The sequence below is a fragment of the Fusarium oxysporum genome, chromosome 10 (assembly GCF_000149955.1).
Source record: "Fusarium oxysporum f. sp. lycopersici 4287 chromosome 10, whole genome shotgun sequence".
Taxonomy (NCBI): Eukaryota; Fungi; Ascomycota; class Sordariomycetes; order Hypocreales; family Nectriaceae; genus Fusarium; species Fusarium oxysporum.
Genome location: NC_030995.1, coordinates 2,329,778 through 2,356,896, shown reverse-complemented (window position 1 = coordinate 2,356,896; position 27,119 = coordinate 2,329,778). Strand labels below are relative to the sequence as shown.

Sequence of the window (27,119 nt, the reverse complement as noted above, 5' to 3'; positions counted from 1 at the left end):
CCGGGCGCCGAGATATTTGTATATGCGGTGCCTGGGAGGGATAAGGGTGACTAGGCTTCATTGTAAGGACTACGAGATAGTAATGCACTGATCCTGCGGCTCTTTAATCATTGCAAATATGACCTCAATGTAGATTGACACATACAGGCTAGATATCGCCATGGAAATATATAAAGTTCCTACTTGACAACCGGCTTACTGTCAACGGGGGGCGGTCCGCCTCCTCCCTAGCCGAGTCCGGCGCCCCCGATGACCATGGTCCTGGCCCCGGGCCTGCGTCATCGGGCAAAGCGGTCCCTACCTGTACCCTATACCCGTATCTGGCCCTGGCCTCGCCGGCGGCGCTGTTTGAACTCGTCGACGATGGCGAACTCATCCAATTCGGGCCCGGTAAAAGGGGCGTAGGCGAAGAAGGGTAGCGGCGAGTAGCGAGGCTGCAATATAGCCAGGCCTTGTAACAGTACTATGCGCAGGCGCCGCATAAGCTTAAGGAAGCTGTCGGCGGCTAGGTCGCCGTCATCGAGACCGCCTTCTGCCCAGCATTGCCGGCGCGCACGAGCCTCAAAGCGAGACTCCGCCTTCGATCAAAGTGGTAAAAGAACATAGCGACCAAACAAATAGAAATGAAGACAAAAGTGCTTCGCTTCTAGGGTGTAGCTATCGTTGTACTACCTTAAGTGCTTGATGCCGTTCTTGGATTACCGTCAAGAGACTTGAAGGGTTTAAAAATGTTCATGGACCACCCTTACGTTCTGCACAGTATGAATCAGGGAGCGAGATGTGGTGAAATGTTGGAGTATTGGGAAGGATAGAGGTGCCCGTAGCAAGAACATTTAAGATGAATCGCATGTACATATGAAGTCTGATCTTCCGAATTGTCTAGTATTGATGGCCACGGAAGGAGTTACGTGCCACTATTCTTCTAGTCTGCTCCCATTGCCTATACCCTCTTCAACGCTTACTACTAATACGATCCTCTCCACGCAGACGATACCGAGTGCACCTCTATCTTCACATCCTTCACAACGCCGACAGAAAACAGTGACACACCCGTGCTTGAATCTGAAGGAAAGATTTGTGATGTTATCGTCTCCTCGCCATGCCCACCAAACACCTCAACCGATGACCAATCTAGCAGAATGCGTAGTTTAACCTTTCCATCCCTGATAGGCAGCGGAGCGTAGTATACGCCTGGGAATGAGGCGCTGAAAGAAAAATCACCAGAAGATTCGCGATTAACGAACATCTCATTGGTATCAAAGTCATAGCCGATAGCGGTGCCGTATGTTCTGCCGTCCGTTCGCACGTTCAGGCCCAGCATTTTGGACTCTGCGCCAGCAGCAAAGGTCAAGGTTATATCCAAGGCCTTTCCAGACACTGGGAGAGTCAAATTGCCCGTGCGAGTCGAATGCCATTGATTCTTATACAACATCCTCCTGCCCTCTAAAGTTTGAAGGTTAGGGTGTGGCTTCTGTATCAGGCGCGCCCTCCCGTCGACGGTCTCAAGTGTCAAGACCCGGGGAATGCTCATCGCGCTTCGCCATGGGGAGGTGGGAATGTCCACTGCGTAGGCCCAATCGTTCATCCAGGCGACGGCCACACGCTCGTAATTGGACAGTCCATTGTAGGTGGCGGCGGCGTAGTAATCAGGACCGTAGTCCACCCAGTTAGCTTGTGGCGGGAGTGATTTGTCTGTGAAGACAATTTCGCCTACGTCAAGATGGCCCCAACCTCCCGTGGCACGATCGACAAGTTCGATATATGCAGTCTTGCCAATGAGGCTGGCGACGTTCCAGCTCGCCCATATGATATCGCCTCCGTTGACGCCAGTGGTCGATCGAACCACTTGTCCATCCACAATCAGGTTGATGGCAGTCTCCTGATCCTTTGTCGTTCCATACGTCTCTGGATTGTACGGATTGTTGCAACAGCCGATCTTGAAGGCAATGTATTTCTTGGAGACAGTAAACTTCTTGGAGCTAAGAGATCCAACAGTTTCGTCGCCCTTTTGCCACAACGTAAGCACCTGGCCGTTGCTAGGCCGTTGTTCGACGAAGTCATCAGTTGGTTTCCAGCTTGATTCGGCGAAGCTGGTTTCATTCCAATCTTCAAATACCACACTGTCTTCTGGAGCAGACGTATCGTAAACATTATTGGCATCTGCTGTGAATGTTGTTCCATCAAAAGTGCCGACCACGTACTGGGTTCCTGATCCACCGGCATGTGCCGGGCCGCCAGGATTGAGTCCGATTACCATCACCCACTTGGTTCTGGATTTTTTACCATCAACAGGGAGCTGAAACAAGCTGGGACATTCCCACTGGCCACCAACTGCATTGACAGGGCCAAATTCACTGACATGTTCCCAGGCCGTCAGGTTTTTGGAAGTATAGATAAGCAGTTTATGAAGTTTGGGCAGTGAGACGGTCATGACCCAGTGCTTACTTGGCCCGTACCAAAAGACGAATGGGTCGCGGAAGTTGAGATATTCGTCGGCATATTGGCTGGGAGGCTCTAGGATGACTGGGTTGTCAGGATATTCAGTCCAAGAAAGGCCATTGTCTGTGCTGAAGGCGATTGATTGAGATTCCTGGCCGGTGCGGACGGATTTATTGCTCGGTAGGGTCATATCTGACGTATAATGCGATGTATAGACGGCCACCAGAGGAGGTCTCTTGCCATCTCCAAGACCTGAAGTCAAGGCGTCATCGGAGACGGCACTTCCGGAGTAATACAGTTCATTTAACGATCCTGCTGGAGAATTGAAGGCGTTGAGGGCGACAGGTAGCTCTTTCCAGCGCATCAGATCGTTGCTGACTGCGTGGCCCCAGGAAATATTTCCCCAGACGTCGCCTGTGGGGTTGTACTGAAAGTACATATGATACTTCCCTTTATGATAGATGAGGCCATTGGGGTCATTCATCCAGTTCTTGGCTGGGGTGAAGTGATATTGAGGACGATAGTCCTCGGTGTAGGATGTCGCACTGGCGGTTGCCAGCAAGCAAGGAAAAAGAAGGGAGAGTTTAGGTTGCATCTTTGACTGACTGCGCTGAATTGACTCTTGTGCAGTGAAATGGCGAAGAAATCATGGAAGATTTATACATTTCTCATTAGGTCTTGGGAGATCGAAGTGGCGGATCACACTGATTTCTGGTCTCACCCTAGGACGTGAAGGACTTAGTGTTGTCCGTTAGCTGTTGTGGCCTGATCGTATCGAAGCAAGGGCCGATGCCATCTTGATCGATGGTAATTGGTAGCTCTTTCATGGGTTCGGACGATGCGCGATTAAATTTGAACTCATTACAGATGTAGCTGCGTACCAAGATGGAAGAGCACCTTGGTCGAAATTGGATGGTAAGATGTACCCACACTGGCAGATATCCAGAAGCCCTGGCGCCTCTGTAGAAAGCTTCGGTAATCTTCTCGACTAAGTCTAGGTGGCTCGATAGTCGGGCGAAATCTGTGGATAATGCGGGCCCTGGTAACCGTATTTTACCTTCCGTTTTCAGATCACAAGGGTTGTGGGCTCTCACCCAAGGTCCATGCCACTTTCGGTTCATGTCGCTTTGATATATAGCCATGATCACTTAGATCTTATTGGTTCAGTTAGTAAACTCGTTTCTGATCGCGCAAGCGCTCTATAGTTGACAAGACTCATATGAGGCATTTTTGTTGAATTGATGCGGAGTTGGGAAGAAAGACCACGACGATGGTATCTCCTCTTCCGTTGTTGATGAGGCCAGGTCGGCTAGGCTAGTGTATTTAGTGACGGTAGGTGCGCCCCGCCATGTGAATCAGCCAAGTATGGCCTTGTACCCAGTGTTTGTCGCCCTAAGGCATTGACATGGGTCAGGAATACGACATTATACGCTGTCTCACTGATGGGAGTGAGGAATGAGAATTAGCTGTCTATGAGAGACTAAGAAATCTCCTTCTTTCGATGCTCGGGCATGAGGAAGGTGAGTATGACGCGAAAAGGGTCCACGGCAATCCGTTCGCTTCTAGCCATTCTAGCGTCTCGGGGGGCTGTAGGGGGCTTCGAGAAGTACTGTTAAACCTTCTAGCGGCTTTCCAGAAATGCGCGAGACCCCAACTACTGCACCTAGCTACTAGCGTGGCAGCCAAGCCTTTCCGCCCGACGGACGGGGGGCCCCGAGCCAGCCTGAAGTATGTATGTACAAGTCATGCACTCAACAGATGACGACACCGACGGGGCTCTTCCCAACTTACGTTCGCCGGTTTGAGCAGCGCGAAACACCTGTCCGATAGGTGCGATGAGGTTGAGTCTTATCACCTGCCCAAATGGTCCGAACAATAAGGAGTGAGAGTTTTCCTAGGCCTTCGTAGTAACCAGGCGCACAGGATTTACCGCATTTCCTTTTCTCTCCTGTATCACTCTCCCACACCCTCTCCCGGTATATTAATCCCCCACATTCTTTCCTCTTCTATCACTTCCCCGCATCTCCGCAACCCTTTCGTAGTTTTTGCGCGTTCCAGCAGCTGCAGCTAGCTGGGCGGCGACCCCGGATCATCAAGGCTGAAGTACTACTGTACCACGCGTGCGCAGGCTTTAATATGGTATTGCTTGGTAAAAGTCACCTTTAGGCGCCTTATCGCATGGAAGGAAATCGGGATTTCGCTATTTGTTGTGACCATACGACGGCCGCTCATTGGTGTTATGCCCTATTAGTCATATGCCGGGACTCAATCTGATTTGGCGGGGGTATACTACGTTGGTTCGTGGAGACTGACGTCGAATAGGCCCTCAGTCAGGTTACTCATTTCTTATGTGGACAGCCTATATATAAGTATGAACAATGAGAGGACCTGAACGTTATTTGCTTTGCCAGGTAGCATGACACTCTGAAGGCCTATACATTCATCGTTACCATGCTGGGATTTCTCACACTCGTCCCGCAGACGCTGGCGCTCCGTCTTTTTTCATTGCTGTTGTTCACCTTGTATGCCAGTGCAGTACCACTTGCTGCCACCAAGACCCGACCCAGCTATCACATCACGCCCGAAAAGAAATGGATGAATGATCCCCAACGTCCGTTCTTCCTGGGGGACGAATGGCATCTCTACTACCTATACAACTCCAACTTCGATAGCTCAAACCCCGGTTCAGGGGGGACGGAATGGTACCACATCACGAGCACCGACATGGTGCACTGGACTCGCCGGGGCGTAGTGATCGAGAAATACAAACCAAACCGTCCCAATGGCATCATCCTCGGTGACATCGAAACCGGCAGCGCCGTGGTCGACACAAACAACACGGCTGGCTTTGGCCGGAATGCCGTCGTGGCCGTTGTTACACAGATGGCAGATGGGGTGCAACAGCAATCTCTTTTCTATTCCACCGACAATGGGTACAGTTTTATCCCTTATGAAGGCAATCCCGTGATGCCAAACCCAAGCCCAGGTGCAAAACCTGCATTTCGAGATCCCAAGATCTTCTGGGATGGCAAAGCGGGGCATTGGGTTATGTCTCTCGCAGAGGGTAGCAAGATTGGTTTCTACACCTCTATAGATCTTAAGACCTGGGCGTATATATCCGAGTTTAAGCCTGAGAACGCCGGTGTAGACCTGGGCATCCTCGAATGCCCAGATCTATATCAGATCGACCTAGACGGAGACAGCACAAAGCGCACCTGGATTCTCGCATTAGGCGCTAACGGCTACCGCTACAATAGGACGACGGGTACCGCATATTGGACCGGAGAATGGGACGGTAATGGCTTCACAGCCACAAACAGCTTTCCGCAATGGATGGATGACGGGCCTGACTTCTACGCCACGGTCAGCTGGGAAAATCCTAATGACAGATACGGCAGCCGTTATGCCATTGGCTGGATGAATAACTGGGAATACGCAGCTTCGCTGCCTTATTACGCGGATTTCGCTGGCCAGGACAGTTTGGTCCGGGAGGTCAAGCTCAAGACTATCAACGGTTCTCCCACTTTGGTCAGCATCCCAATAGGAGGGTATGAAGACATTGTCGCATCTTCCAAGTCCGTGAGCGAGAAGATCATCACAAAGGATCCTGCGTCTGCATCCCTCCCCAGCGAACTGGAGGAAGGTGCGTACATCATCCGCGCCACGATCTCCAAGAATGACGGCGACAAGGGCAACGAGGTCCGCTTTGTCATCAAATCCGACGGGACTTTCAGCACGACTGTCGGTTACGACTTCCTGCATTCCCAGGCTTTTCTGGTCAGAGACTCCGACGGTTCCGCGACGGATTCCATGGCGGCGGGTCCGAAGCAGGCGTACGATACCGTGCGCGCAGCGCCGTATCCTTCAGGAGGGAGTACGGTCAAGCTGGTTATATACGTGGATTGGAATTCGGTGGAGGTGTTTGTGAACGACGGTGTAGCAGTGTTATCGGGGTTGATTTATCCGAATCAAGGGGCCAACGGCGTTCGGGTTGTGTCGGATACAGGAAGTTTGACGTTGGTGTCGTTTAGCTACGCGGCGTGTGAGAGTATTTACTAGTTGTTCGTACAATACCTCCCGACAGCGCCGTGGAAAATGGTAGAGTAAAGACTGGGTGGGTCGTGCCGCTCACTTGGATGCATAGAAACCATTCGCTCCATATCTTCCTGCAGTCTAGTCATATAAAAGGGAAGGTGAGGAGGGGCAGGGCGGCAAGGAAAGGTGGACACGAATCAGTGCTTTCGTCCTCGACGGACTGTTGAACAAGTCGTGATATTAGGCTTCTCATCCCTCAAATGTGTGGCAAGTAATGTAAAGCTATCTCGAGTCAGGCGACTTTTCGGGATTCCGCAGGGCTATCTCTTTCTCAGATGTACAGATGCCGAAGTATTTCGCTCGGTATTAGGCTTTTCAGTTTCATACTTAAAGCACTTTACAACTAGTACCACGAACAATCTAGCATTGCCGGGGCAATAGAGTTATGTATTACTATATTATTTCATCGTTATCGATTATATTAACGTGACGATATTCGTTTAGTGCTCTGCAACTCGCGGTACGATTTTTGTGATCCGCCGTAATCGCCTCTCACCTCACCGAAAAGCCCTCCTCTAATACCCTTGACTTCCAACAATATAAATAATGGCATCGTTGGGTGCGATTACACGGGCTTTATACAATGATCGAGTTTGATGGCGAGTTGAACATTATTGCCAAGGTCTTCCACATCTAAGAGTCGTGAAGGGAACCCCCTCTAGCAAGATAAGATCGCAACCATCCATCGATAAGGGAAAAATCCTTATAGGCAATGAAGAGATGCCATTGTCATCCGGTTCCATGCTCAAGGCTGCCCCAGAAGGACAAGGCCGTTGGTTTCAGGGGAATCAGCCATTGAGGAATGCATCGGCGACCAGGTGTGCCGGCGTGTGGTATGGGATGACCGCCCACGCTATCAGATACGCATATGTGGAGTATGTCCATATCTGTTGGCGTCAGAAGCAGAACCATACAGCCGCCCCATTCATGGTTTTGTGGGCCAGATTCTGTATACGCGTATTTGCTAACACCTAGTGTGAATATAGATAAGCTGTTCCGTGCCCCATAATATCCTAATATGACCTGCAGGAGTGGGTCAAATATCCCTTGGCCTCCTTTGCGTTCAAAAGTTAGGATATTCAGGTCTACGTTCCATCCACTGAATGGGCACGTATTGAGGTTACGTCGGGGGCACACTGATCAATGTTATTGGCACGTAATATGATCAAATGATTCTTGACCATACGAATTGCTTCATCTACTTCTTAAGTCCCCCATTCCCCGCACAATACATGATAGACCTTCCTTAGTTGATAGCGACCATGGGTCCAGTTTCCTGCACTACCGAACGGGTTCGCCAGAGTGTAGGACGCTTTGCACGCCATAATTTCGGCCATGTCTCAGCCGCTCCTAGTAAATTTAAGAAGCTTCTTACATCACCGGGTTCTCAGCTTCTTCTCACTGTCATGCTCGTGTTTGTTGCAGTGACCAGCTTCTTTACACCCTGGACCTCCATTTACTACCAAAGACCTGACCAGGAAAATTTGGCGGAAATCCCAAGAAATGATGCAATCCGAATCCCAGGTAGGTTGAATATCAGGGGTGCTTCTCTGGGATACTTGGTTATCTAATTCTAGACGGTTATCTCCACTGCTCAAGATCGAGTACCAATCTAGCTGAGCAGGGTCATTTTTATTTACCACAGTATGAGGGGGGATGCGTAAACAATTGAATCTGGTACCGCAATTTTCCGCCATTGCTCGGTCATATCCAGTAGACTATATCTTTGCTGTTCACACCAGTTGGCGTGTTCTGCTTCGTTTTCTTCTCGCCCTCCTTTGCAATCGCATGTATATCCCCAGTTCCTCTCCAAGAAACGCTTGGCTGAGTAGACATCTGCTTCCAAAAAAGCACCGGTGAGTTTGTTGTAATCAGTGTCGAGCTCGCTTTGTGTATCCAAGACATCCGAGTCAGAGCTGGAGTTGATTTCCTAGACATCTTCAGGCTAATATTCGAGACCAGGCTCTGTTTCGTTTACAGCTCGTTCTCATCATTTCGCAGTCCATTCAAGTTGCCTTAAAATGCTACATTTGAACTCGCATTGGCGCTTCTTCCCTGGTATAACGAATCTGGTGCACAATCCGCCTTGAATGATCTTAACCGTTGTTCACACAGTACAGCTCATTGGTCGAGACTACACATATCTCATTATCTCCGGCAGCGTGGCTCATATCACCACATGGATTTCGGTCAGAGAATGAAGGCAATGGCATTTCTGCTAAACTTTCTAGCGAGGTTGAGCGTGATTCCACTACCATAGGTGACCCTGGGGCGTTATTAAGGCGTTTTGCCTAAAATCCCAGCATTGGGGTTCCTCATTACTCGTGCCGGAGCAGGAATTATAGAATCGTCGGCCTCTTCCAAATGCTCAACTGTCACGCCCGAGCTTTCAGGACAGCAGCTATCATGGAAGATTTCCACGCTTGGCCTCGGCATCTGGTTCTGTATCTGACTGCTAGGTCTGCTAAAAGGAAGCGGATAGTTCTGATCCATTTTGTACCGACTTAGCTTATCTAGTGCGGTTTTGAAGTCGTCTAGAATGATCGTATCGGTGAAGCATTTGAAGATAAATGCAAATTTCCAAAATGGATTGATATAGCCGATCGGGATAACAGGGGTGACGGAGAGAAGATCGACAATGATGAAGATGATACTGAGAGACATGCTCAATAGTAAAAGACCGAAACGGGGGGATATGCGGATAATTTCTAAAGGCCTGAACTCATAACGGTATATTATATTCCAGAAAAGGTTGATGGCTGTAAAGATCCACCAAGGATCGCTAATATGTATCAGTTAAATTGCTAAGTATCTCTTAGTAGTGATGCTTACCGGCAGACGGCCTCAAGCGGTCGGGTTGAGGCGAAAAGATGATTATCAGGAGTGTTAAAGTAGATGAAGTTGGCATAGATCTCGAGGATCCAGTAGGGTTGGACTAGTACAATAGTGCCAATATATATAGCATTATTTCGCTTTGAAAGGAAGGGCTTGTTCTTCATCCAGGCGATGACGTTATGCAGATTCCATGAGATGATGAGGAAAATAACAGTCGAGGAAAGATACCATCCCCAGGCCGGAGGGTCGAAAAAGGTAAAGAATCCATTTGGCATCGCCAGAAGGAGCTTATAAGATTTGTGAGATGATTATTTATTAATGCGATACCGATAAAGATGCTCACCTCGATCAAGATAAGTTTATGTAACAAGACGCCGCGCCGCATATTAGCTAAGGTGATACCAATCATGATGATCAAAGCCCCAATCATACAGCCTTGCGACCAAGCTTCCAAGGTGAGTTTCGCCGGGCTCGAGGGCCATGCCCCGGGAACTGACATTGTGACACAGCAGGCTAAAGCATGGATGAACAAGAGAGTGGTTCTGTGGGTAACCGAGCGATAAGAAACGAGAGAATAGCTCAGGGTGGAGACGAGACAGTATTAATAGAGATCAACAGGACCTTTACCCCGCCTTTGCTGAACCACTAGTCTCTGATGGGTTCGTCGAGGTGCAGGCCTAAGCGGGCCTTAGCAGGCCACTAATTTGCTCATCCCCACGCCACCGGTGCATGGTGCATCTAGCTAGCTTGTCCATTGTCGCGGGGATACTCTGTACTCAATGCAACGCTACGACGACAGAGTAGGGGGGTACGTACTCTTAGTTTCTTCTTTGTAGTTTCTGGGTGGCAGGTCCACGAGTCAACGGCCAACCTGGGAAGACTAAACTAGCCGAGCAGAACAGTAAGCATTCGTCACACCTCATCACATCGCACACGACGAATCAAATCAAAATCGAGTAGCGCCACGCCATTTGTTGCACATGTTCCGCGGCATTACTTGTATGAGAGAGCCCATTCAAAGCGACATTGTTTCTGCTTATGGTACTCAGATGTACAAGGGTCAAACAAAACCACGCCACCCCTTTCCCAACAGCCTTGAGCTGGGTCAATCAGCACCAGCTGGAGCCGAGTGGCCTAAGCGCAATTGACTTCACTGCCAAAGCACCACCACTCGCGACTAGGCTAGGCTAATGTCCTGCGATTCCTGATACGTTGGAAAGATAGTAGCCGAAAACACAGTCCCATCGCTAGCGAAAATCTCAAGCACAGACTTATGAAGAAAGATGTCCACTTGTTGGAACTATTAATATGGAGACCCTTCCGAGTAACCTTTGCCGTTCTAATCTTCTTGGCCCGGCCAGATGCAAGGGTCTTCAGCTCTAGAATCGGGTGTTGACCCGAACCACCATCCTTGCAGGTGAATATCTCGCGGGTGATTGACTGCTGCCCAGCCCATCCGTTCACGCGGCTTGGCCACTTGGGACTAGGCCAGTTCGCCATCCAGGTAATGGCTAGATCATGACCTGCTTCGTCCTGGTACCACTGCATAGCATAGGTAGAAGGGCCCTCATCAAAGACCGGGAATCGAGGTCGTCGGATTCGTACAGCTGGACTTGGCCATTTTCACCGTTCGTGGTGCCAACAGCCATCTTCCACTGTGTTATCCGTTGGATCACGGAAAACCTTGAGGTCTCGTAAGAATGGATCTTCTCCCTTAGGAGGGCCTGAGACGACTGGTTCTTTGGCAAGATTAAACTTCTTTCCATCTTTGCTTGTTGCCATAATAATACTCTCCTCGCCCGCACCATGATTATAAGCGAGGTTGACGTAATCAGTCAAGATAAGCTGCAGCTTATTCTTCTTGTTATTAATAACTCTGCTCCCAGGAAAGCAACCAGAGTTATTACTTGGATTGCTTACTTTAGCAGGATATAAAGTAACTGGCTGTTCACGCCAGTGAACCGCATCAGTGCTCTTGGCGTGTGCTTAACGTATCGGACCCTACAGCAGAGCCTCTGGGTTATATTGACTGAAGAGGTGATGAGCCCCATGGAACCCAGCTAGACCTGCGGGGTCGTCGATTAGTGGTACTGGGGTCTGATGGAGTCGGCTGCGTAGGAGGAGCAAGCGGAGTAGCTCTGAGGGACTTGGTTTGCCTGACCGAGGATGTTAAACGAGATGCCTTTGCCGTCCCTAAGAACATGGCAGCTAACACAGATATCAGCGATGTTAATATGGCCCTATGACTTTGCCGTGCTACTATTATGCACGAGGATGTGCACCTTCTGACCCTGCCACTTACTTATATCCTAGGTGATATAAACGAGAGCCTTATTATTGGTAGCTATCTGCTTTAGAAGGGGCTTTCTGTCTAAGTCGCGCATAAGAGCAACATAGAGGTAATTAAGGTCATAGCCTTATCCAATTAGAAAACTTAGGGCAGAGCTGGCTCTGAAGGTGCTTGACTGAGTTTGCCAACGGCTTCCTCACCAGCCTGCTTGGTGCCGAGAAGAAGTCTTTTGCCATCTTAGTGAAAGGGACCATCCCGTTAGGATATATTACTTAAGATGGAGTCCTTGCCGAACGCAGTGCCACTAATAACCTTCCAGCTTTTGAGATCGCTAGTCTCGAAACCGGGGCTTTTAGGGTCTAGATGACTCTTAGAATGACAATTCTTGAGTTCAGGGAGCGAAGCTTCAGCGGCCAAGGTGGCGGTTAATGAGAGAAGAGCCGAATAGATCATGATAACTTGAGGGGGGAGTAGAGGAGAGGGACAGAGAGAATCAGATCTGGCAACTGCTGGACTTGTCCTGATCATTCCTTCATTAAGTGCAGTTACATGGAAGCCTTTGTACCTCAAGTGCAAAGCTCGCAAGTCGCAACCTCGGAGTACTATCACTTTGGCGCCATGGCCTGAACCGAATATGCGTATGAGTCTGGAGTACATCGGCCAAAACCAACTTCCTGACTGATAGAGTAGTGGAGAAGGCATGCCGAGAACAGTGACTAGGGTCTAATGAGCTAGAGCTAGTCTAGAAGCACAGCACAAGACGTTCCACGCATGCACGGTCGGGGATATGGCGGGTGGTACGTAGAGCCAAAGCCATTCATACGGTATTATCGGATGATTCGAAGTGGGGGTAAGATCCACGGAAGATGATCCTTGCCGGACCTGAATCCCCTCACAACCGGGTCGTTTTTAACATGCCATAATTCTGACAGAGCTTTGACAATTCTCGCAAACGAGGTGAAGCACGGATCAATTGCTTGCTCAAGCATGGAGATTCATCACTCAGAGTCGCCCGTTGAGCCTTGACCATGCGCTTAGTGCATTGGCCGAGTCTAAACAAGCACGGATATGGGCAACAACTCCGGGCCAACAATCCATTGTGGGAGCTCCATGTGTTATGTTCTCCAATACAATAGGTCAGGCCAAATGGGAAATGACGATCAGCACGCAAGGATGTCAGGCTCGATAGTGGAAATGGAATATGCATGGAAGGACAGAACAGGCTTGAACTCAGACAGTTAACCTTGTCTAGGCTGAGGCTATTGTCAAAGGAAGTACGGATTACAGAATGCATGGGACTCTCAAAATACCATATGTGGACTAGCCGACTTGGGAGCCGTCATGGTACGAGGGTAATGCTCTCGCAATGCAACGCAGCGCTTCGACTGGAATCAATGCAGACGCTAGTAAGCGATGTGTCTGCCAGCGGGTTTCTGGAAGGTGAATGGAAGTTGGGATGACACCTCTAGGCGTCAGAGGAGTCCACTTGCAAGGTGGTCAGTGTTACATCGTGCCTTCTTGCCGGCGCGACAAATGACACCCCTGGACAATCACTGGTAGGGATAAGGCGACATTCGAAATTGTGTCGATCAAGCTTGTTTTTGAACGGCGTGTTAACCCCCATTGGGAATAACTTGATTGTGCGGGGGGGTTGCAAGGAAGCAAATCCACTTCCGTGAGGGGGACGCTGCAGGTAGCTACCCTACTCCTACCAGCCTTCTCTCATCACTTAGACTCCTCATCTACTCCATATAGGGAAGGTATAATAGCTCTTGTCTAAACCCAAAATGGCCTAATGTCTGTCGATCTATGGGAATTTATAAGCGATGGCCAAGCAAAGAATTCCGCACGATAGCTCAGCTCCAACAGCCAACAGGCCAACCCCGCACCCAACATGATGCTATCCCCAGTTCCAAGTTCGGTTACAGTTGCATTGTTGCGGGCAGAGATGCAGATGACGGAGACTTGATCGTTCAAGTTAGCCCCGGCTTGGCCGACGTATTCTAGAAACATTCTAGGGTCAAAATCGCCCGACTTCGCTGTAGCAGCTGCTTATCCATGTCGAAGTCACGCATAATCCTGGCTCATTTGTAGAATCTTTGAACCAACGGATGAACTACGTAGTGGTGCGAGAGATGATTGGCTCTATTCGGCGCCGTCGTGCTTCGATATCTCCGGGATTTGTGGCGATGCTTCTCAAAGCTTATCAACACCAGCTTGAGTGAAGTTCAATCACAGTGGATCCCAATGAATGGCTTGGCAGACATGTGAGACGAACGTCGCCGACTCGTCTTAGTCTTTCCTAAAGCCAGATGCAATCAAAGAGATTGGCCAAGTCACCAATACAGGCTCCAGCTTCTCCATGGGCACGATCTCCAGAATTCGGCCAAAGATAAGATAAATCTCAAAACTGCGAAGAATCTATAAGAGGGTGGTTGTTTCCACAACCCAGATCATCTTTACAACAGGAATTCCTCTACTCACAGCAGCCAAACATCCTCTTCTTGACTATTTTATCTTCCATCTCAGCAGTAGTTCGGTACACTTCATCACTTTGACGATGGGACTTATCGGCAAAGTGTCTCTTCCAAGGCCCCAAGATGAACCTGGCAAAGCGTGGCCTGCCATCGCCGTCGGCTTCTTCGTTGCCTTTGGTGGTGTTCTCTTTGGGTTTGCCACCTCCTCCCTCTCTCGACAAGCCCAAGGTGACTGACCTGTTCTATAGCTATGATACTGGCACCATTAGCGGTATCCTGGCCATGCCTTACTGGCAGCGTGAATTCAGCACAGGTCACGTTGATGCTGATGGAAACCCCAACGTCACTTCGTCTCAAGAATCAGCCATCGTGTCTATTCTCTCTGCAGGCACTTTTTTCGGTGCCCTCGCCTCGCCTCTCTTGTCTGATTGGCTTGGTCGCCGCCCTGGTTTGATGATCTCGACTTGGGTCTTCAACCTTGGAGTTGTTTTGCACACTATCGCGACTGATATTCCGTTGTTTCTGGCAGGCCGCTTCTTTGCTGGCTTCGGTGTTGGTCTTATATCTGCTACTAGTATGCACTATGTTTAGCCATGTGGTACAGCGGCTAACTCTCCTCAAGTTCCTCTGTATCAGTCTGAAACAGCACCCAAATGGATCCGTGGTGCCATCGTTGGCTCCTACCAGTGGGCCATCACCATCGGCCTTCTTCTCGCCGCCGTCGTAAACAACGCGACTGCGAAACGGGATGATTCAGGCTCCTATCGAATCCCCATCGCGCTCCAACTCGCTTGGTCTCTTATCCTCTTTAGCGGATTGCTGTTTCTTCCAGAAACTCCACGCTTCCTTGTAAAGAAGAGCCAGATGGACAAGGCGGCAAAGGCTCTCAGCCGCCTTCGAAGATTGCCTGCTGATTCCCCAGAAGTCGCAAATGAACTCAATGAGGTTGTAGCAAACCATGAGTTCGAGATGAGTCTTGGGCAGTCCTCATATCTCCAATGCTTTAAGCCTCCCATGCTCAAGAGGCAACTCACGGGTATGGGCGTTCAGGCGCTACAGCAGCTTACAGGTGAGCACAACACGCGCTAGTCCATCTCTCCCACAGCCTCAGGCAGCTCCTGACGTTTCTTGAACAATTCTGACTGTTCCCTTAGGCATCAACTTCATCGTAAGTTCAGTGAAAGTTACTTCTAAGAAGCTTCAAGCCAACTAACAATCTTCTAGTTTTATTACGGCACCAAATACTTTCAAAACTCGGGTGTGTCTAGTGGCTTTGTCATCTCAATGATCACTTCAGCTATCAATGTTGCATCGACGGTGCCCGGAATGTATGCAATCGATAAATGGGGACGCCGGCCAATGTTGCTGTGGGGCGCAATTGGCATGTCTATCTCTCAACTGATTGTCGCTGTCTGTGGCACTCTGTCTACCGGGCAGTACGATAACGGCGAGATTTTTATCAAGAACCTCGGCGGGCAGCGAGCGGCTGTGGCCTTTGTTTGCATTTACATCTCCATCTTTGCAGCTACTTGGGGTCCCCTCGTTTGGGTGGTGACCGGAGAGATTTTCCCACTTAAGACACGAGCCAAATCCCTCAGCATCACGACCGCTACAAACTGGCTACTCAACTGGGCTCTGGCTTATTCCACCCCGTTTATGGTCAATTATGGCGATGGAAATGCAAACTTGCAGTCCAAGATCTTTTTTGTGTGGTTCGGCTGCTGTTTCCTATGCATTGCATTTGTTTGGTTCTTCATCTATGAGACAAAGGGGCTCACTTTGGAGCAAGTTGATCAGCTCTATGAAGAAGTAAGCGTCGCTCGTAAGTCGGTTCACTGGGTCCCGTCCTCCTCTTGGGAAGATCGACAGGGCCACGGTATGAAGGATGACAAGAACGCAGATGTAGAGGAAGTTGGCAATTGAGGGGAACTCGGTGGAAGATGTCACTAGTTTTGGAATCTGGAATCTGGAATCTGGTGAGCTGGAGCTGGCCCTTTGTGGGAACAGTGGTTGTGTCTCAGATTTAGAAGATGTTCGGGGGGACAACAGCAGCCAAGTCTTTTCGCATGTAATCCACATTCGGAATGACAGGCGGGCAGGTTTTGAGGATGGAAAGTTGGCGGGACTGGTGGTTGTTCGAATGTGTTGGTTTTGTCTTCGTCTCTTGTAGGGTGAGTGTTCCATTCATCCAGATAGATTTCTTCTCTAGCTTAGAGATTCCTCACTTCGTATCGCGTCGCGCAAATTGGAAATACTTGTGTGGGCATGCATCCACCTCCGGACGATTTAGTGACAGTCTGTCCGTATAATCACATAGACAAGTATTCAGTAACTAATCTAAACCCAGATCGACTTGGCTCAGTGAAATTACACACAATCAAGGTATTCCGTCAAGCACACAAGCCAAAGGTGCTTATTAGGGACACCCCCAAAGAAATCGGAGGCTGGCGCGCATGTAAGACAGAAAGCTCTTCGCTTAACTGTGAGCAAAGATTAGGATAATATTAAGTAAGAGATTCTTGTGAAACTATGATATGATCCTAACACAATCCTGATTCGACTAGACTTGAGCCCCCCTGAGCCTCAAGGGCCAGCCTCAAGTGGCCAGCCCCCCACTGCACCATTGCTGCTAATCGAGCCTCCTTTTATTTTGGTCGAAAGCAGAAATAGGAGCGAATGTGTGAATATGGTGTGCCAGAGAAATATGACCCACCCTATCGCGGAGCCGCACTCAACTCCGCGCGCCCATCTCAGTTAAACAGGAATAGAATCATGCTACAATTCTGAGCGTAAGCTTTAGGCCTCAGTATAGGCAGCAGGCTATGGTGCAACCTTTGGTGTATATGTAGCTAGCATCCATCACACTAAATGCACTTCATGCTGGAACCACTCCTTCACCCTGCCGGATATCTTTGAATTCCGCGGTCTGTATTGGAGAAGTAGCATGGATGATAGTGTTGAATAGGCAGCCACAGGAAACGAGTGTCGCACGATTACGCGTAAATCATCAGAACAGTGTTACAAGTCTGTTGCAAGGTCAGCAGGCCTAGTATCATAGCCTCGCCTCTTTAGCGATAAAAAGGAGGAGAGCAAGAACAACCATGATAAGAAAGAAACAGAAGATAATCATTCCGATCATTATTAGATTATACCAAGCTTCGAGGGTGAGTCGCGCTGGGCTCGAGAGCCATGCCCCAGGGACTGACCTCGTCGCGATAAGCTATTACATTAGCAAAAGATTGGTCCTATGGGGTAACTGAAAGATGGAGAAGGGGAAGCTGCGACGGGTGGATGCGTGATTAATATGTATACAGAATAACGGGCGCAAGCCCCTAGGGTAATTTTGCAAGACTCGTCTGGGATGCAGGTCAGAGTTCGAGACTAACCTGATCTGCACGTTCCCCATGGGGTTGCGGTGGGATCATCTCGCAAGTGTGCATGGTACGTCTGTGCATTCTAGCGGGAGCATCATGTAGGACGATGACCTGTTAGGTAGAGGACCCATAAGACATCGAACTAAATTATTGGGCATACAACGGCCGGGTTAACGGCAACCATGTTTGTTTCATATCTTACTAACACTCTTACGGGCCGATTTGTTATCATAAGCGAGACCTCCGCAGACTGAACACTACCCCGCTTGCTTGATTAATAGCTAAAGCTTATGGGTAATATTTAAACGAGATGCTTTGATCTATCTGGCCGAGATATCGATATGGCTTACTTGTCTGAATTTAAATGAGATGCATCGAGCCAATACACTGGAAGGAATCCCAATCAACTCAAGCTTTAAGCAGTCAATTCTTTAATGTTTACTCGTTCGAGCTTTTGCCCGATAGAAGAGCGAGTCTCAGGAACTTTCTTCAGGATCTCTATGAGTAATAGTACCCGAACTGGGTGAATAACTACCGTCCAGAATAGTGTGGCTCTATAGTACTTAGGTGTATTCGAGTTAACATGATCGCACAAGCCCATCGCCTCTTGAAAGGTCACCAGATCTTACCTTAAATACCCAAGCACAAACTCCAATATACAGTTCAAGTTCAGATATCCTTTGTTAACAGTTTTGCTTTTATTTCTCTATGAATTGTGTGTCATTTCCATGATCAACGCAGCTATTTAGTTCTTTCCAAGCTCCTTGGCGCGGTCGGCAGCAGCCTTGACAGCCTTATCCACAATCTCCTTCAGACCAGAGCTCTCAAAGCTGACAAGAGCAGCGTGGGTAGTACCGTTAGGGCTGGTGACGTTCTTTCGCAGCTGAGAGGGCTCATCGGAGGACTCAACGAGCATCTTTCCGGCACCAAGGCAGGTCTGTGTAGCGAGGCGAGTAGCCTGCTCCTCAGAGAGACCGAGACCGATACCGCTGGATATGAGATGCTCGACGAAAGCGAAGAAATAAGCAGGGCCAGAGCCTAGACATATTAGCGATGTTGCTTTTGTAGGATGTGATGATGAACTTACCGGAGATACCAGTGACGACGTCAAGAAGCTCCTCCTTATCAACCCACTCAGTAGCCTTGCTCACACTCCCCAAAAGCGCAGACGTCAACTCCTTCTCCTCCTTGGTAACATCATCCGCCGCATAGAGCCCACTCGCACCCTCCCCAACAAGCGCAGGCGTATTCGGCATAACACGCACAATATGCGGCGCCTTACCCGCATCGCCCTTGAACCACCGCGCAAGGCTCTCCAGCGTAATACCAGCCGCGATAGAAATAACAACAGGCAGACTATCCCTCTTAGCCCAAGCAGAGCTGAGCTCCTCGCAAACACCCTTTGCGACCTGCGGCTTCACAGCGAGGATGACGACGTCAGCATCAGCGGCGGCTTCTTTGTTGTCCGCGGTGGTTTTGACGCCTAGGTCGGCCATCTTGTTGCGGTTCACGTCCCACGGCTCGGAGACGTAGATGTTGGATTTGGAGATGTTTTTGGCGAGGAGGCCGCCGATAATGGCGGCGGCCATGTTGCCACCGCCTAGGAAGGTAATTTTGGCGTCTTGTAGTGAGGGAGTCATTTTGGATGTGTTCGAGAGAGTGAGTAAAGAGAAAGGGATGAGATGAGGTTAGTGGTGCTTTATTTATTATCGTGGGGTTGAGATTTGGTGATACGTAAAAGTTTGGGGCGATGGCCGACCCCGCATCGGATTAACCCTGCGCTACCCTTTTAGCTTTCGCCATGAGCGATAACGGCCTGGAATGACTGGCGTGGAGAAGCAATTCGTGACAAATTTGACAGCTTTTCGTCGGCATTGAAAAACAAGAAATGACATCTTAATTCATAACTTATTTGCTCCTGATAGAGTCAAGATCTCGATACTTTTTATCTCTTCAGCGCTGCGACTTACACCTCAAGCTGCTGACAAATTTTTCAACTATCAATCATACTTGTACTGCACTCGTCACATATGCTGAGAATTTTCTCAAATTAATATCATCTTCTTCTCGGTCGATTAATACCCAGATAGACGGAATGCTAGAGCTAATTGACAAGCTACCTGAGTAAATCTTTGTCAACCCCACGCCCTGTCGCTTAGAGGCGGCATTGTCATGATCGAATGATAAGATAAGAGCAAATGATGAGAATGGCCCAGCGCGTTCGGAACTTGCTGTCGTGACTCAATGGAGGCAAAGATCGGGACATGGAAATCAATACACTTCTGAGTGGGTTAATTTTAATTAAGAATAAGATTCTGCTACCCAATTGCCTCTATATGGATGACGATTTGGATCATGACTTAACAGGAAGCTTGTAAATCTTACTTTGCAGAGCTGGAAATGGTTTGAAGCTCACCTGATAATACACATAGGTTGAATTGAATAACGCAGAGAGCTTTATAAGCCTGACACTTCTTACCAATTCAATTGAATACCTTCCTTCTCTTCAGACGCCGTTAAATCACATTAATCAACATCTAATCTTTTGTCACAGGGTAGCTTGTTGGGCCTTATCCTTATCGATAGTGACGTCACTGATAACAACGCTATTAAAGCAACTCATGATAGGTATGTATCTCAATATTATTCCCATTCATTTGATGTTATTCCAGTAGATACTTAAGACAAAACACTGAATCATTCTGGTTTAGTTCATCCTCCGCCTAATGACACTCGCCGCCAATGCATTTTACAGCTGACTCTTATCAGGGAACTTGCGGAACATATCAGCGAGCTTATCGATAGGCGCCGCCATGAGTCCCATAACCGACTCGAAAGGCGGATTCTCTCCAGCGCTTGGATGACTCCTCGTCGGCACAAACTGCTTCGTACGAGCAAACTGCGTCGCCAAACTCTCCGTCTCTTGGTCATGCGACTTGATCGCCTGTTCAAGAGCAGGCAAATCTCGGTTCTCTTCCTCTTCAATGTGCTTCTCCAGCAAGCCCCAGATTTCTTTGATCTTGGGAAGATATTCAGGATCTTGGGCTTTAAGGTTCTGGAAGACCTTGAGTAGCTCCTTGACCTATAAAGTATTAATAAAGTGATGAAGTGATGGAGGGGAGGTGAAGGTACCTGATGGTGCTCTTGACGATCTTCATCAGCCAACTGTTTTCCTTTATCGCCCATATACTTCTCCATGGCAGGATAGACAATGAGTTCTTCACCGATTGAATGACGCGCAAGCTCCCACACGAATTGATTACCGAAGCGCTGCTGGTGATCGTGGTCGGTGGAGTTGACTACTTCATTGTAGTAGTCCTTAAGCTCGCGATGGTCTTTGACAATGGCGTCTGAGACGGCGGACATGGCTGCGACTTGAAAACGGATAGGTTTCTGGTAAGTGCGGAAGTGTTGAGGTCTGATGGCTGCGCGGAGTTGAGGAGTCAAAATTGCACGGATTGAAGACATGGTGGTTGCGATTGGAATATAGATATCGAGAGCGATGATTACATAGATAAAGATATATTTGCGATTCTTTGAAGTGCTCTCTCCCTGTCTGTATACATATAAACTGTGATATGAACACCATGACGGCGAAATGACCAGCTTCACTGTAGTGGTTACTCCCTTTGTGACGGCCATTCCACGACAAATGACGGATTGTTCAACACCAACAGTTGATGCCACTGACGATGTTCAAACTTTCGGCCAATGACAGAGACGAGTAACTTAATTCCTTGCTTTTGATTCGTCTTGTCTTGAACCCTAGAAGAATATATCACTTCTCCGGGTCATTAGCTCCGGACGGAGGACACCGATGTCTCTGATAGGTTTGGGAGAGGCTGGGCATGCGAATGCTGATGTAGAGTGTGACACACGAATTACCCCAAGACTTTTCGGATATGCGGGTTTAATGAGCTTATTAACGTTGAATGGCCTCAAAGGGTGATAAAAACTTCTGACGTTAAAATAGGGTGCTAAAATTAACTGGTCTGAAGATCTACTAAAATACACTAAACTTACCTAAGTCTTTTCGTCATTTAGGATAATGGTCCTAATTTTTCTTGCCGCCCCTTGAATGGATCGGGATCTGGATCTTGGGGGGTTAGTCTAGCTTGCCATTCATTGTCTTGCCGTTGACCGGGTGGTTCGTCTAGCATTCCGCAGCGCGCCCACTATACGCGGAATAACACAGCAAACTTAACCATCACGACGTCAATAAGGGTAGTTAACAGTATCTACGAAGGTAATTACTATTTACAAGGATATTTTACGTGATGGTACCTGTTTCGGTTGCCAACGCCAAGTCTCGACATAAAATCGCCAAAGCATTACGCCATAGTCAAGTCACAGCTACGCCAACGACTGACGGATCAGCCCGTTCAGTATCCACTCGCCCACCGGTGATACAACGTCAAACAATTTTATTTCCAGAGTCATAATGTCATTGACTTAGGTCTTTGGAATCACCGGAGCTTTAGTCCTAGCATGTTCACTATAGTCATTATATCTTGACGGCATGATTACGAACCCGAGTGCGCATCTCGATTGCATGACGACGATTGACAATGTGCTTTTCTACGCATCATAGTGGACACCTGCACGTCGGTAGTTAGGGAGATAGTTGGGGAGATAGCCGATGGATGTAAATAAAATGCTAGATCTGCTCGTGCATATTCTCATCTGAATTCGACATCATTCTTCTCTGATTAAGCATGTCGGCCACTTCTTTCTTACGGAGTGCGATACTCCTCGCTGTAGCGGGTGCCGTCACCGCTGTACCCGTTGTATCAGAGGCTCAGACGACAGTCTCATCCTCTGGTCCAGCTGGTACACCTAGACCCTACAGTTTTGTGACTTCTCACGGCCCCTTTAAGGGAACACCTACCACTACTGGTGCGCTCTCAACTACAGTTCTTGCATCAGCTATTCCTGAGCGTCCTCCTCCCCCAGGATCTTTCGACTATCCCGCCAATGGAAAGTTGAACGCTCCCCAGCCTGCACCCTACACTCCAGACGGCGGTGTCGGCACCAATGGCTCTGCACCTGTATATCGCGTACAGAGCGACTTTGACTATCAATCTCTTGCTCTGGCTCTGTATCAAGAGTGGATTGAACTCGATCTCTTCCGCTGGGGTCTCGCAACTTTCTCAAAGGAAGAGTTCGACGCCTACGGCATCAACGATGAAGACCGCTTTCTAATCGAACACATGGCCCGTCAGGAAATCGGCCACGCAACAGTGATTAGCAACATGCTCGGTCCCGAAGCTCCCAAGCAGTGCACGTACAACTACCCCGTCTCCAACGTCCCCGAGTTCATCGACTTCAACCAGAAGCTCACGCGCTGGGGCGAGTCTGGTGTTTACGGGTTCCTGCCGCACTTGAACTCTGGGCCCGCGGCGCAGTTGCTCCTGCAGAGTATTACCATTGAGGCAAGGCAGCAGATGATCTTTAGGCAGTTTGGCGGTACGTTTGCTATGCCCGAGTGGCATACGCCTGGTATTCCGCAAAGCTGGGCGTGGACATTGTTGGCGCCATATATTTCGAGCTGTCCTTATAACCAGACCAGACTTGTCTGGCAGAACTTTCCTTCGTTGAATATTCTTAACCAGCCTAACCCTGCACGCATCAATGGGTCTGCTGTTTGGAACGAGACGACTGGTGGATATGCCAATACTTTGTCTACCAAGGACATTGACGACGATGAACTTTGCGTCAACGCTACTGAGACCGGCGAGAACTGCAAGGCCGCAATTACTCACAACCGCACCATCCCCCTCTCATACCCCGGCCGTCAGGTCTTTCTGAACTGGGACGCACCCGGCAAGCCCATCGGCCCCAACAACAGCTACATCACCTCCACCAACGTCAAGGAGCCCAAGTTCGCCGCGTGGGTTTCTCAACTCAATGTTACATACTCTCCTCTCCAGAACATCAGCCTCGAGGATAGGACGGCGTATACCATCCAGCCTAATGTTTCGACTTGGCAGGGTGATCCCGCTATCAATGGAACTATGTTCCTTGCTTTGACGGATACGGATCTCTATGTTACGCCTTATAACCTTACGATGATTAACCCTCATGTTGCTGCTTTGGCTGTTTACCAGGCTGGTTAAATCCGTACATGGGATTGATGGTTGGGCTTTAGCTTAGACCTTGGTCACAGCTGATGATGGGATATGGCTTACGGTTGTGTAATTCTATTCTTCGTGTATTATATCACGACTTAATGATATTCACATATTTACTCGAAACTGGTCTTGAAATGATGAAACTCAATTGCGTGACTATAATGAAATGCTAAAAACAATTTCCCTTGCGACCGTGACTCAGATATCGTCATAACCATACAGACCCTCTTCCAATCCCTTGATCTGCAGCGCCAACAACTTAGAGTAGTAGCGGCACATAGCCAGGTTACCACCATGGTACCAGAATCCAGGATGTCCACTCTTCTGCCAAATAGTCCTCATCTCACCCTCATCATTGAAGCCCCAAACATCATTCACCTTGTCCGCAATCGCATCCCCAAACATGACCCTTGTCTGCGTTCTCATGTTCTGATATCCCGTGGCGAAGACAATCTCATCAGCCTCAAGCTCCGAGCCATCCGCAAACCTCAATCCATGCGGCAACACAGTCTCGATCTCTTGTCCGTGCTTAACCTTGATCTTGCCATCGGCGATGAGCTGAGAAGCGCCGACGTCGATGTAGTAACCGCCTCCGCGCTGGAAGTACTTGAGCAAAAGGCCGGCGCCATCGGGGCCTGCGTCGGTCTTGAAACCAGCTTTGTTGAGACCGGAGAGGATATCCTTGTCGAAATCTGCTTGCTTCTGGCATGTTGTGACCGAGAGGGCTTTGAACACGGGGATGGGAAGGCCGTGGATAAGAAGGTCGGCGTCATCGACGGGGGGACCGTCCTCGGAGTAGACGCCCTTAAGACCAATGTCGGTGATGGCCTTAGAAGAAACGACATGGGTGCTGGAGCGTTGAACCATGGTGACGTCGTAGCCCTTCTCGAGGAAATCCTGAGCGATATCGTGGCCTGAGTTGCACGATCCAACGACAATGGCCTTCTTACCCTGGCTGTTATCACGAGCACCAGAGAACTCGGAAGAGTGGCAGAGACGATCGCCCTTGAAGTCGGAAATGCCCTTCATATCAGGCATGTTCTTCTTGCCAGAGTGACCAGTAGCCTGGATAAGATGGCGAGGGTGCAGAGTTCGTCGCTCCTTGGTACCATCTTCTTTGGTTCGCTCAACGGTGACATCCCATCGCTTGTTAGCATCGTCCCACTTTGTCTCAACGAGGGAAGTCTTCATCCAGATGTTGAGCTCAAGAAGGGTAGCATATGCTTCAAAGAATTGAGCGAGCTTGTCCTTAGGTGTGAAGACGGGCCATTGGGGAGGGAACTGGAGGTATGGCATGTGATCGTACCAGACGGGATCGTGAAGGACGAGTTGGTGGTATCGCTTGCGCCAGTTATCGCCTACGCGATCGTTCTGGTCGATTGCGAGGGCTTCGACGCCAAGCATCTTGAGACGAGCAGCGGCTGTGAGACCAGCTTGGCCGGCGCCTAAAATTGTTAGCAACTCATGCATACTTCATTGTAACGTGTAAAAGACTTACCAACGATCAAAACAGCAGGATCGCTACCATCAGCGAAGTCAGCCTCAGCCTCTCGTCGCTGCGCCCAGTTCTTTCGCCCAGGCTTTCCACCATGCTCAACACCACGCGATCGATGATCATTAATCGCCTCTTCAAAACCTTTCAACTCCTGAATTCTCGTATAAAACGTGAAAATCTTCCACTCTCCATTCTCTTCAATCAACCGCGCAAGACCCAGTCCCTTACCGCGCACGGTCTCAATCTCGAAAAAGAACTGTACGCCCTGGACTTCACCAGCCCCATCGATGGGCAGAAACTGGGGCTGTCTCACGGGAGCTGAGCTATCAACCTCAATCTTAGTAAGGCGAAGACCATCCTTTGACTCGGAGCAGGATTTGAGGAATGAGAGGATGTTGGAAGGTCCTTGGACGGTGCGGAAGTTCCAGGACAGAGCAAGATGATCGCGCCAGAAACCATCTTCGGAGAATAGACGGGCGAGAGAGGTGAGGTCTTTGTTCTTGAGGGCTGTGTTGAAGGCGGATACCAGGGAGGTGGCGATTTCTTGAGGGTTTGAGGAGGAGGGCTTTTTGGTTGCGGAGGGGAATTTTGCGAGGGCGATGTTTGTTGAGCCGGGGACTGCCCACGCTCGGGAAGTCCGGGGGATACTCTGAGGGATAACGTCACCCATTGTGATATTTGTGAATCTTGATGTGAGTTGTAGAGGTAAAGAGGAGGATGAGAGAGAGTTGATGATGGAGTGAACGAAGAGGGGAAGATGGTTGGGTTTAAGTAAGGCAGCCTCAAGTGAAACATGCATAACCAAACGCAAGCAGACAGTTTCCAAGCCCGCTGATCGACGTTACATTTCCCTTTACTATTGGGCTATTCCTGTCAAACTCTCCTGCTGTGCTTCCCCACGTTTCACTGAAAGCCCGCGCCAACTGTTTCTGCCCCTCCCCCGCTCGACGCCCCGCACTTTGACGAGCGGTTCCGACTACGGTGCCTACTTTAGCGGAATCGGCTCCGGGAGATCTTCCATTGGCGGTTCCGTACGATTCGGTGCTGAGGAGGAGTAAATCTGGGGTAGTGAAGATCTGGTGATGACTGTCGGGGAGATGGAATATTTGAGGGTGTCGTGATGGGAGGTTGAGAGGATGGCTTCGGCAAATTAAATTGAGTTTGGCTTGCAGGGTGTTTCACCGGTATCGGGTCATACCTGCAGATACGACCGCAAAATTTTGATTCGATGCGTGCCGTTTTTCCTTGTGCAGCTTCAATGGTGAATCCTTCAACTCTTCACCGCAAGATAAATGTTCTTTACATAGAAATCGCTAGACTAAACTCTGATACCAATGCCGAAGCGATTGCCGCTTTAATATTGGCTGTCATTGGAGGCCCCTGCATGTGACCCTGGAACACGGCAGCAATTGATGCTATTCAGTACATGGTTTGAAGTTACATGGCGTGCCATTGCGATCTCCTTATATCTCTTGGCGATTGAGGCTCTTTTAGTGACGTCTAGGATTAGCTCATTCTTGGCCCCGTCAGCATCCTACCACTTTGGGAAGAATGACATGAGATGACTGGCAAGGACTTATCCGAGCTAGTCAAGTGTTGCGTAGAGTGAGATCTTGGGCTATCTTGCTATTGACTGTATCTATTTGCAGCGCCGCACAAAAGGGTATTGTGCCATATTGCTAGTGGTGCTATTTCATGCAAGGAATAAGGTTTTGAAACACAGAGGCCAGGCCTCGCTACCGGAAGAACCAGGCCCAAGTGGACGGCATGGAGAAGCTTTCAGTGTACTGTTTATTTAATCCCTCTAACTTTTTAAAACTTGCTTCGTGCGGACCGCAGAGCCTTTTGGTGTATTACGAGTAATGTTGCCGTCTTATCTTGTATCACTCCGCACACTAATTACTTATTCAGCTATCTTGGTATTACTAGAAATACCTACTTCCCGTATATCTGAGTGCGAAGGCAACTAGATCAATTGTCGAG

The 27,119-nt window shown here is 49.1% G+C and overlaps 10 protein-coding genes across 11 annotated transcripts; 4 read left to right on the top strand and 6 right to left on the bottom strand.

Annotated features, from left to right (window-relative positions):
• Positions 1 to 860: 860 nt before the first annotated feature.
• Positions 861 to 3,034, bottom strand: FOXG_11757 (uncharacterized protein; the record flags this gene model as incomplete). The annotated part of the gene is made up of 1 exon (XM_018391488.1): positions 861 to 3,034. The coding sequence occupies one exon, from the start codon at positions 3,032 to 3,034 to the stop codon at positions 965 to 967; it is 2,070 nt and encodes a 689-aa protein (XP_018250131.1). The 3' UTR covers positions 861 to 964.
• Positions 3,035 to 4,890: 1,856 nt separating this feature from the next.
• On the top strand, positions 4,891 to 6,498 carry FOXG_11756 (uncharacterized protein; the record flags this gene model as incomplete). Its single annotated transcript, XM_018391487.1, has 1 exon — positions 4,891 to 6,498. The coding sequence occupies one exon, from the start codon at positions 4,891 to 4,893 to the stop codon at positions 6,496 to 6,498; it is 1,608 nt and encodes a 535-aa protein (XP_018250130.1).
• Positions 6,499 to 7,275: 777 nt separating this feature from the next.
• FOXG_20602 (uncharacterized protein) lies at positions 7,276 to 7,524 on the top strand (the record flags this gene model as incomplete). Its single annotated transcript, XM_018400879.1, has 2 exons — positions 7,276 to 7,409; positions 7,521 to 7,524. 2 exons carry the CDS (start codon positions 7,276 to 7,278, stop codon positions 7,522 to 7,524), a joined length of 138 nt encoding a protein of 45 aa, XP_018250129.1.
• A 139-nt stretch (positions 7,525 to 7,663) lies between these two features.
• On the bottom strand, positions 7,664 to 9,937 carry FOXG_11755 (uncharacterized protein). 2 transcript variants are annotated; one of them, XM_018391486.1, is made up of 4 exons: positions 9,713 to 9,937; positions 9,367 to 9,656; positions 8,005 to 9,316; positions 7,664 to 7,984 (listed from the first exon to the last, which is right to left on the bottom strand). In XM_018391486.1, exons 1-3 carry the CDS (start codon positions 9,866 to 9,868, stop codon positions 8,812 to 8,814), a joined length of 951 nt encoding a protein of 316 aa, XP_018250128.1. In that variant the 5' UTR covers positions 9,869 to 9,937; the 3' UTR covers positions 7,664 to 7,984; positions 8,005 to 8,811. The 2 variants fall into 2 exon arrangements, with proteins under 2 accessions (XP_018250128.1, XP_018250127.1); XM_018391485.1 differs by having other exon boundaries at positions 7,664 to 9,316.
• A 943-nt stretch (positions 9,938 to 10,880) lies between these two features.
• Positions 10,881 to 11,135, bottom strand: FOXG_11754 (uncharacterized protein; the record flags this gene model as incomplete). Its single annotated transcript, XM_018391484.1, has 1 exon — positions 10,881 to 11,135. One exon carries the CDS (start codon positions 11,133 to 11,135, stop codon positions 10,881 to 10,883), a length of 255 nt encoding a protein of 84 aa, XP_018250126.1.
• A 2,922-nt stretch (positions 11,136 to 14,057) lies between these two features.
• FOXG_11753 (uncharacterized protein) lies at positions 14,058 to 16,267 on the top strand. The gene is made up of 5 exons (XM_018391483.1): positions 14,058 to 14,329; positions 14,385 to 14,710; positions 14,759 to 15,205; positions 15,291 to 15,304; positions 15,361 to 16,267. The coding sequence occupies exons 1-5, from the start codon at positions 14,220 to 14,222 to the stop codon at positions 16,057 to 16,059; spliced, it is 1,596 nt and encodes a 531-aa protein (XP_018250125.1). The 5' UTR covers positions 14,058 to 14,219; the 3' UTR covers positions 16,060 to 16,267.
• A 1,910-nt stretch (positions 16,268 to 18,177) lies between these two features.
• Positions 18,178 to 19,265, bottom strand: FOXG_11752 (pyrroline-5-carboxylate reductase). The gene is made up of 2 exons (XM_018391482.1): positions 18,598 to 19,265; positions 18,178 to 18,548 (listed from the first exon to the last, which is right to left on the bottom strand). Exons 1-2 carry the CDS (start codon positions 19,148 to 19,150, stop codon positions 18,256 to 18,258), a joined length of 846 nt encoding a protein of 281 aa, XP_018250124.1. The 5' UTR covers positions 19,151 to 19,265; the 3' UTR covers positions 18,178 to 18,255.
• Positions 19,266 to 20,259: 994 nt separating this feature from the next.
• Positions 20,260 to 20,978, bottom strand: FOXG_11751 (uncharacterized protein; the record flags this gene model as incomplete). Its single annotated transcript, XM_018391481.1, has 2 exons — positions 20,260 to 20,592; positions 20,643 to 20,978. 2 exons carry the CDS (start codon positions 20,976 to 20,978, stop codon positions 20,260 to 20,262), a joined length of 669 nt encoding a protein of 222 aa, XP_018250123.1.
• Positions 20,979 to 22,206: 1,228 nt separating this feature from the next.
• On the top strand, positions 22,207 to 23,769 carry FOXG_11750 (uncharacterized protein). The gene has a single exon (XM_018391480.1). It carries the CDS (start codon positions 22,226 to 22,228, stop codon positions 23,624 to 23,626), a length of 1,401 nt encoding a protein of 466 aa, XP_018250122.1. The 5' UTR covers positions 22,207 to 22,225; the 3' UTR covers positions 23,627 to 23,769.
• FOXG_11749 (uncharacterized protein) lies at positions 23,697 to 26,270 on the bottom strand. The gene is made up of 2 exons (XM_018391479.1): positions 25,140 to 26,270; positions 23,697 to 25,086 (listed from the first exon to the last, which is right to left on the bottom strand). The coding sequence occupies exons 1-2, from the start codon at positions 25,933 to 25,935 to the stop codon at positions 23,840 to 23,842; spliced, it is 2,043 nt and encodes a 680-aa protein (XP_018250121.1). The 5' UTR covers positions 25,936 to 26,270; the 3' UTR covers positions 23,697 to 23,839.
• Between the last annotated feature and the right edge of the window lie 849 nt (positions 26,271 to 27,119).

Coding starts and splice junctions, on each gene's coding strand:
- FOXG_11750 (XM_018391480.1), top strand. CDS start 22,226: ATGTCGGCCACTTCTTTCTTACGGAGTGCGATACTCCTCGCTGTAGCG.
- FOXG_11752 (XM_018391482.1), bottom strand. CDS start 19,150: ATGACTCCCTCACTACAAGACGCCAAAATTACCTTCCTAGGCGGTGGC. Junction 18,549..18,597: donor CGTCGTCACTGGTATCTCCG/GTAAGTTCATCA, acceptor TAATATGTCTAG/GCTCTGGCCCTGCTTATTTC.
- FOXG_11755 (XM_018391485.1), bottom strand. CDS start 9,868: ATGTCAGTTCCCGGGGCATGGCCCTCGAGCCCGGCGAAACTCACCTTG. Junction 9,657..9,712: donor ATAAACTTATCTTGATCGAG/GTGAGCATCTTT, acceptor AAATCTTATAAG/CTCCTTCTGGCGATGCCAAA. Junction 9,317..9,366: donor CCGCTTGAGGCCGTCTGCCG/GTAAGCATCACT, acceptor GATACATATTAG/CGATCCTTGGTGGATCTTTA.
- FOXG_11749 (XM_018391479.1), bottom strand. CDS start 25,935: ATGCATGTTTCACTTGAGGCTGCCTTACTTAAACCCAACCATCTTCCC. Junction 25,087..25,139: donor TCCTGCTGTTTTGATCGTTG/GTAAGTCTTTTA, acceptor TAACAATTTTAG/GCGCCGGCCAAGCTGGTCTC.
- FOXG_11753 (XM_018391483.1), top strand. CDS start 14,220: ATGGGACTTATCGGCAAAGTGTCTCTTCCAAGGCCCCAAGATGAACCT. Junction 14,330..14,384: donor TTTGGTGGTGTTCTCTTTGG/GTTTGCCACCTC, acceptor CCTGTTCTATAG/CTATGATACTGGCACCATTA. Junction 14,711..14,758: donor TGGTCTTATATCTGCTACTA/GTATGCACTATG, acceptor ACTCTCCTCAAG/TTCCTCTGTATCAGTCTGAA.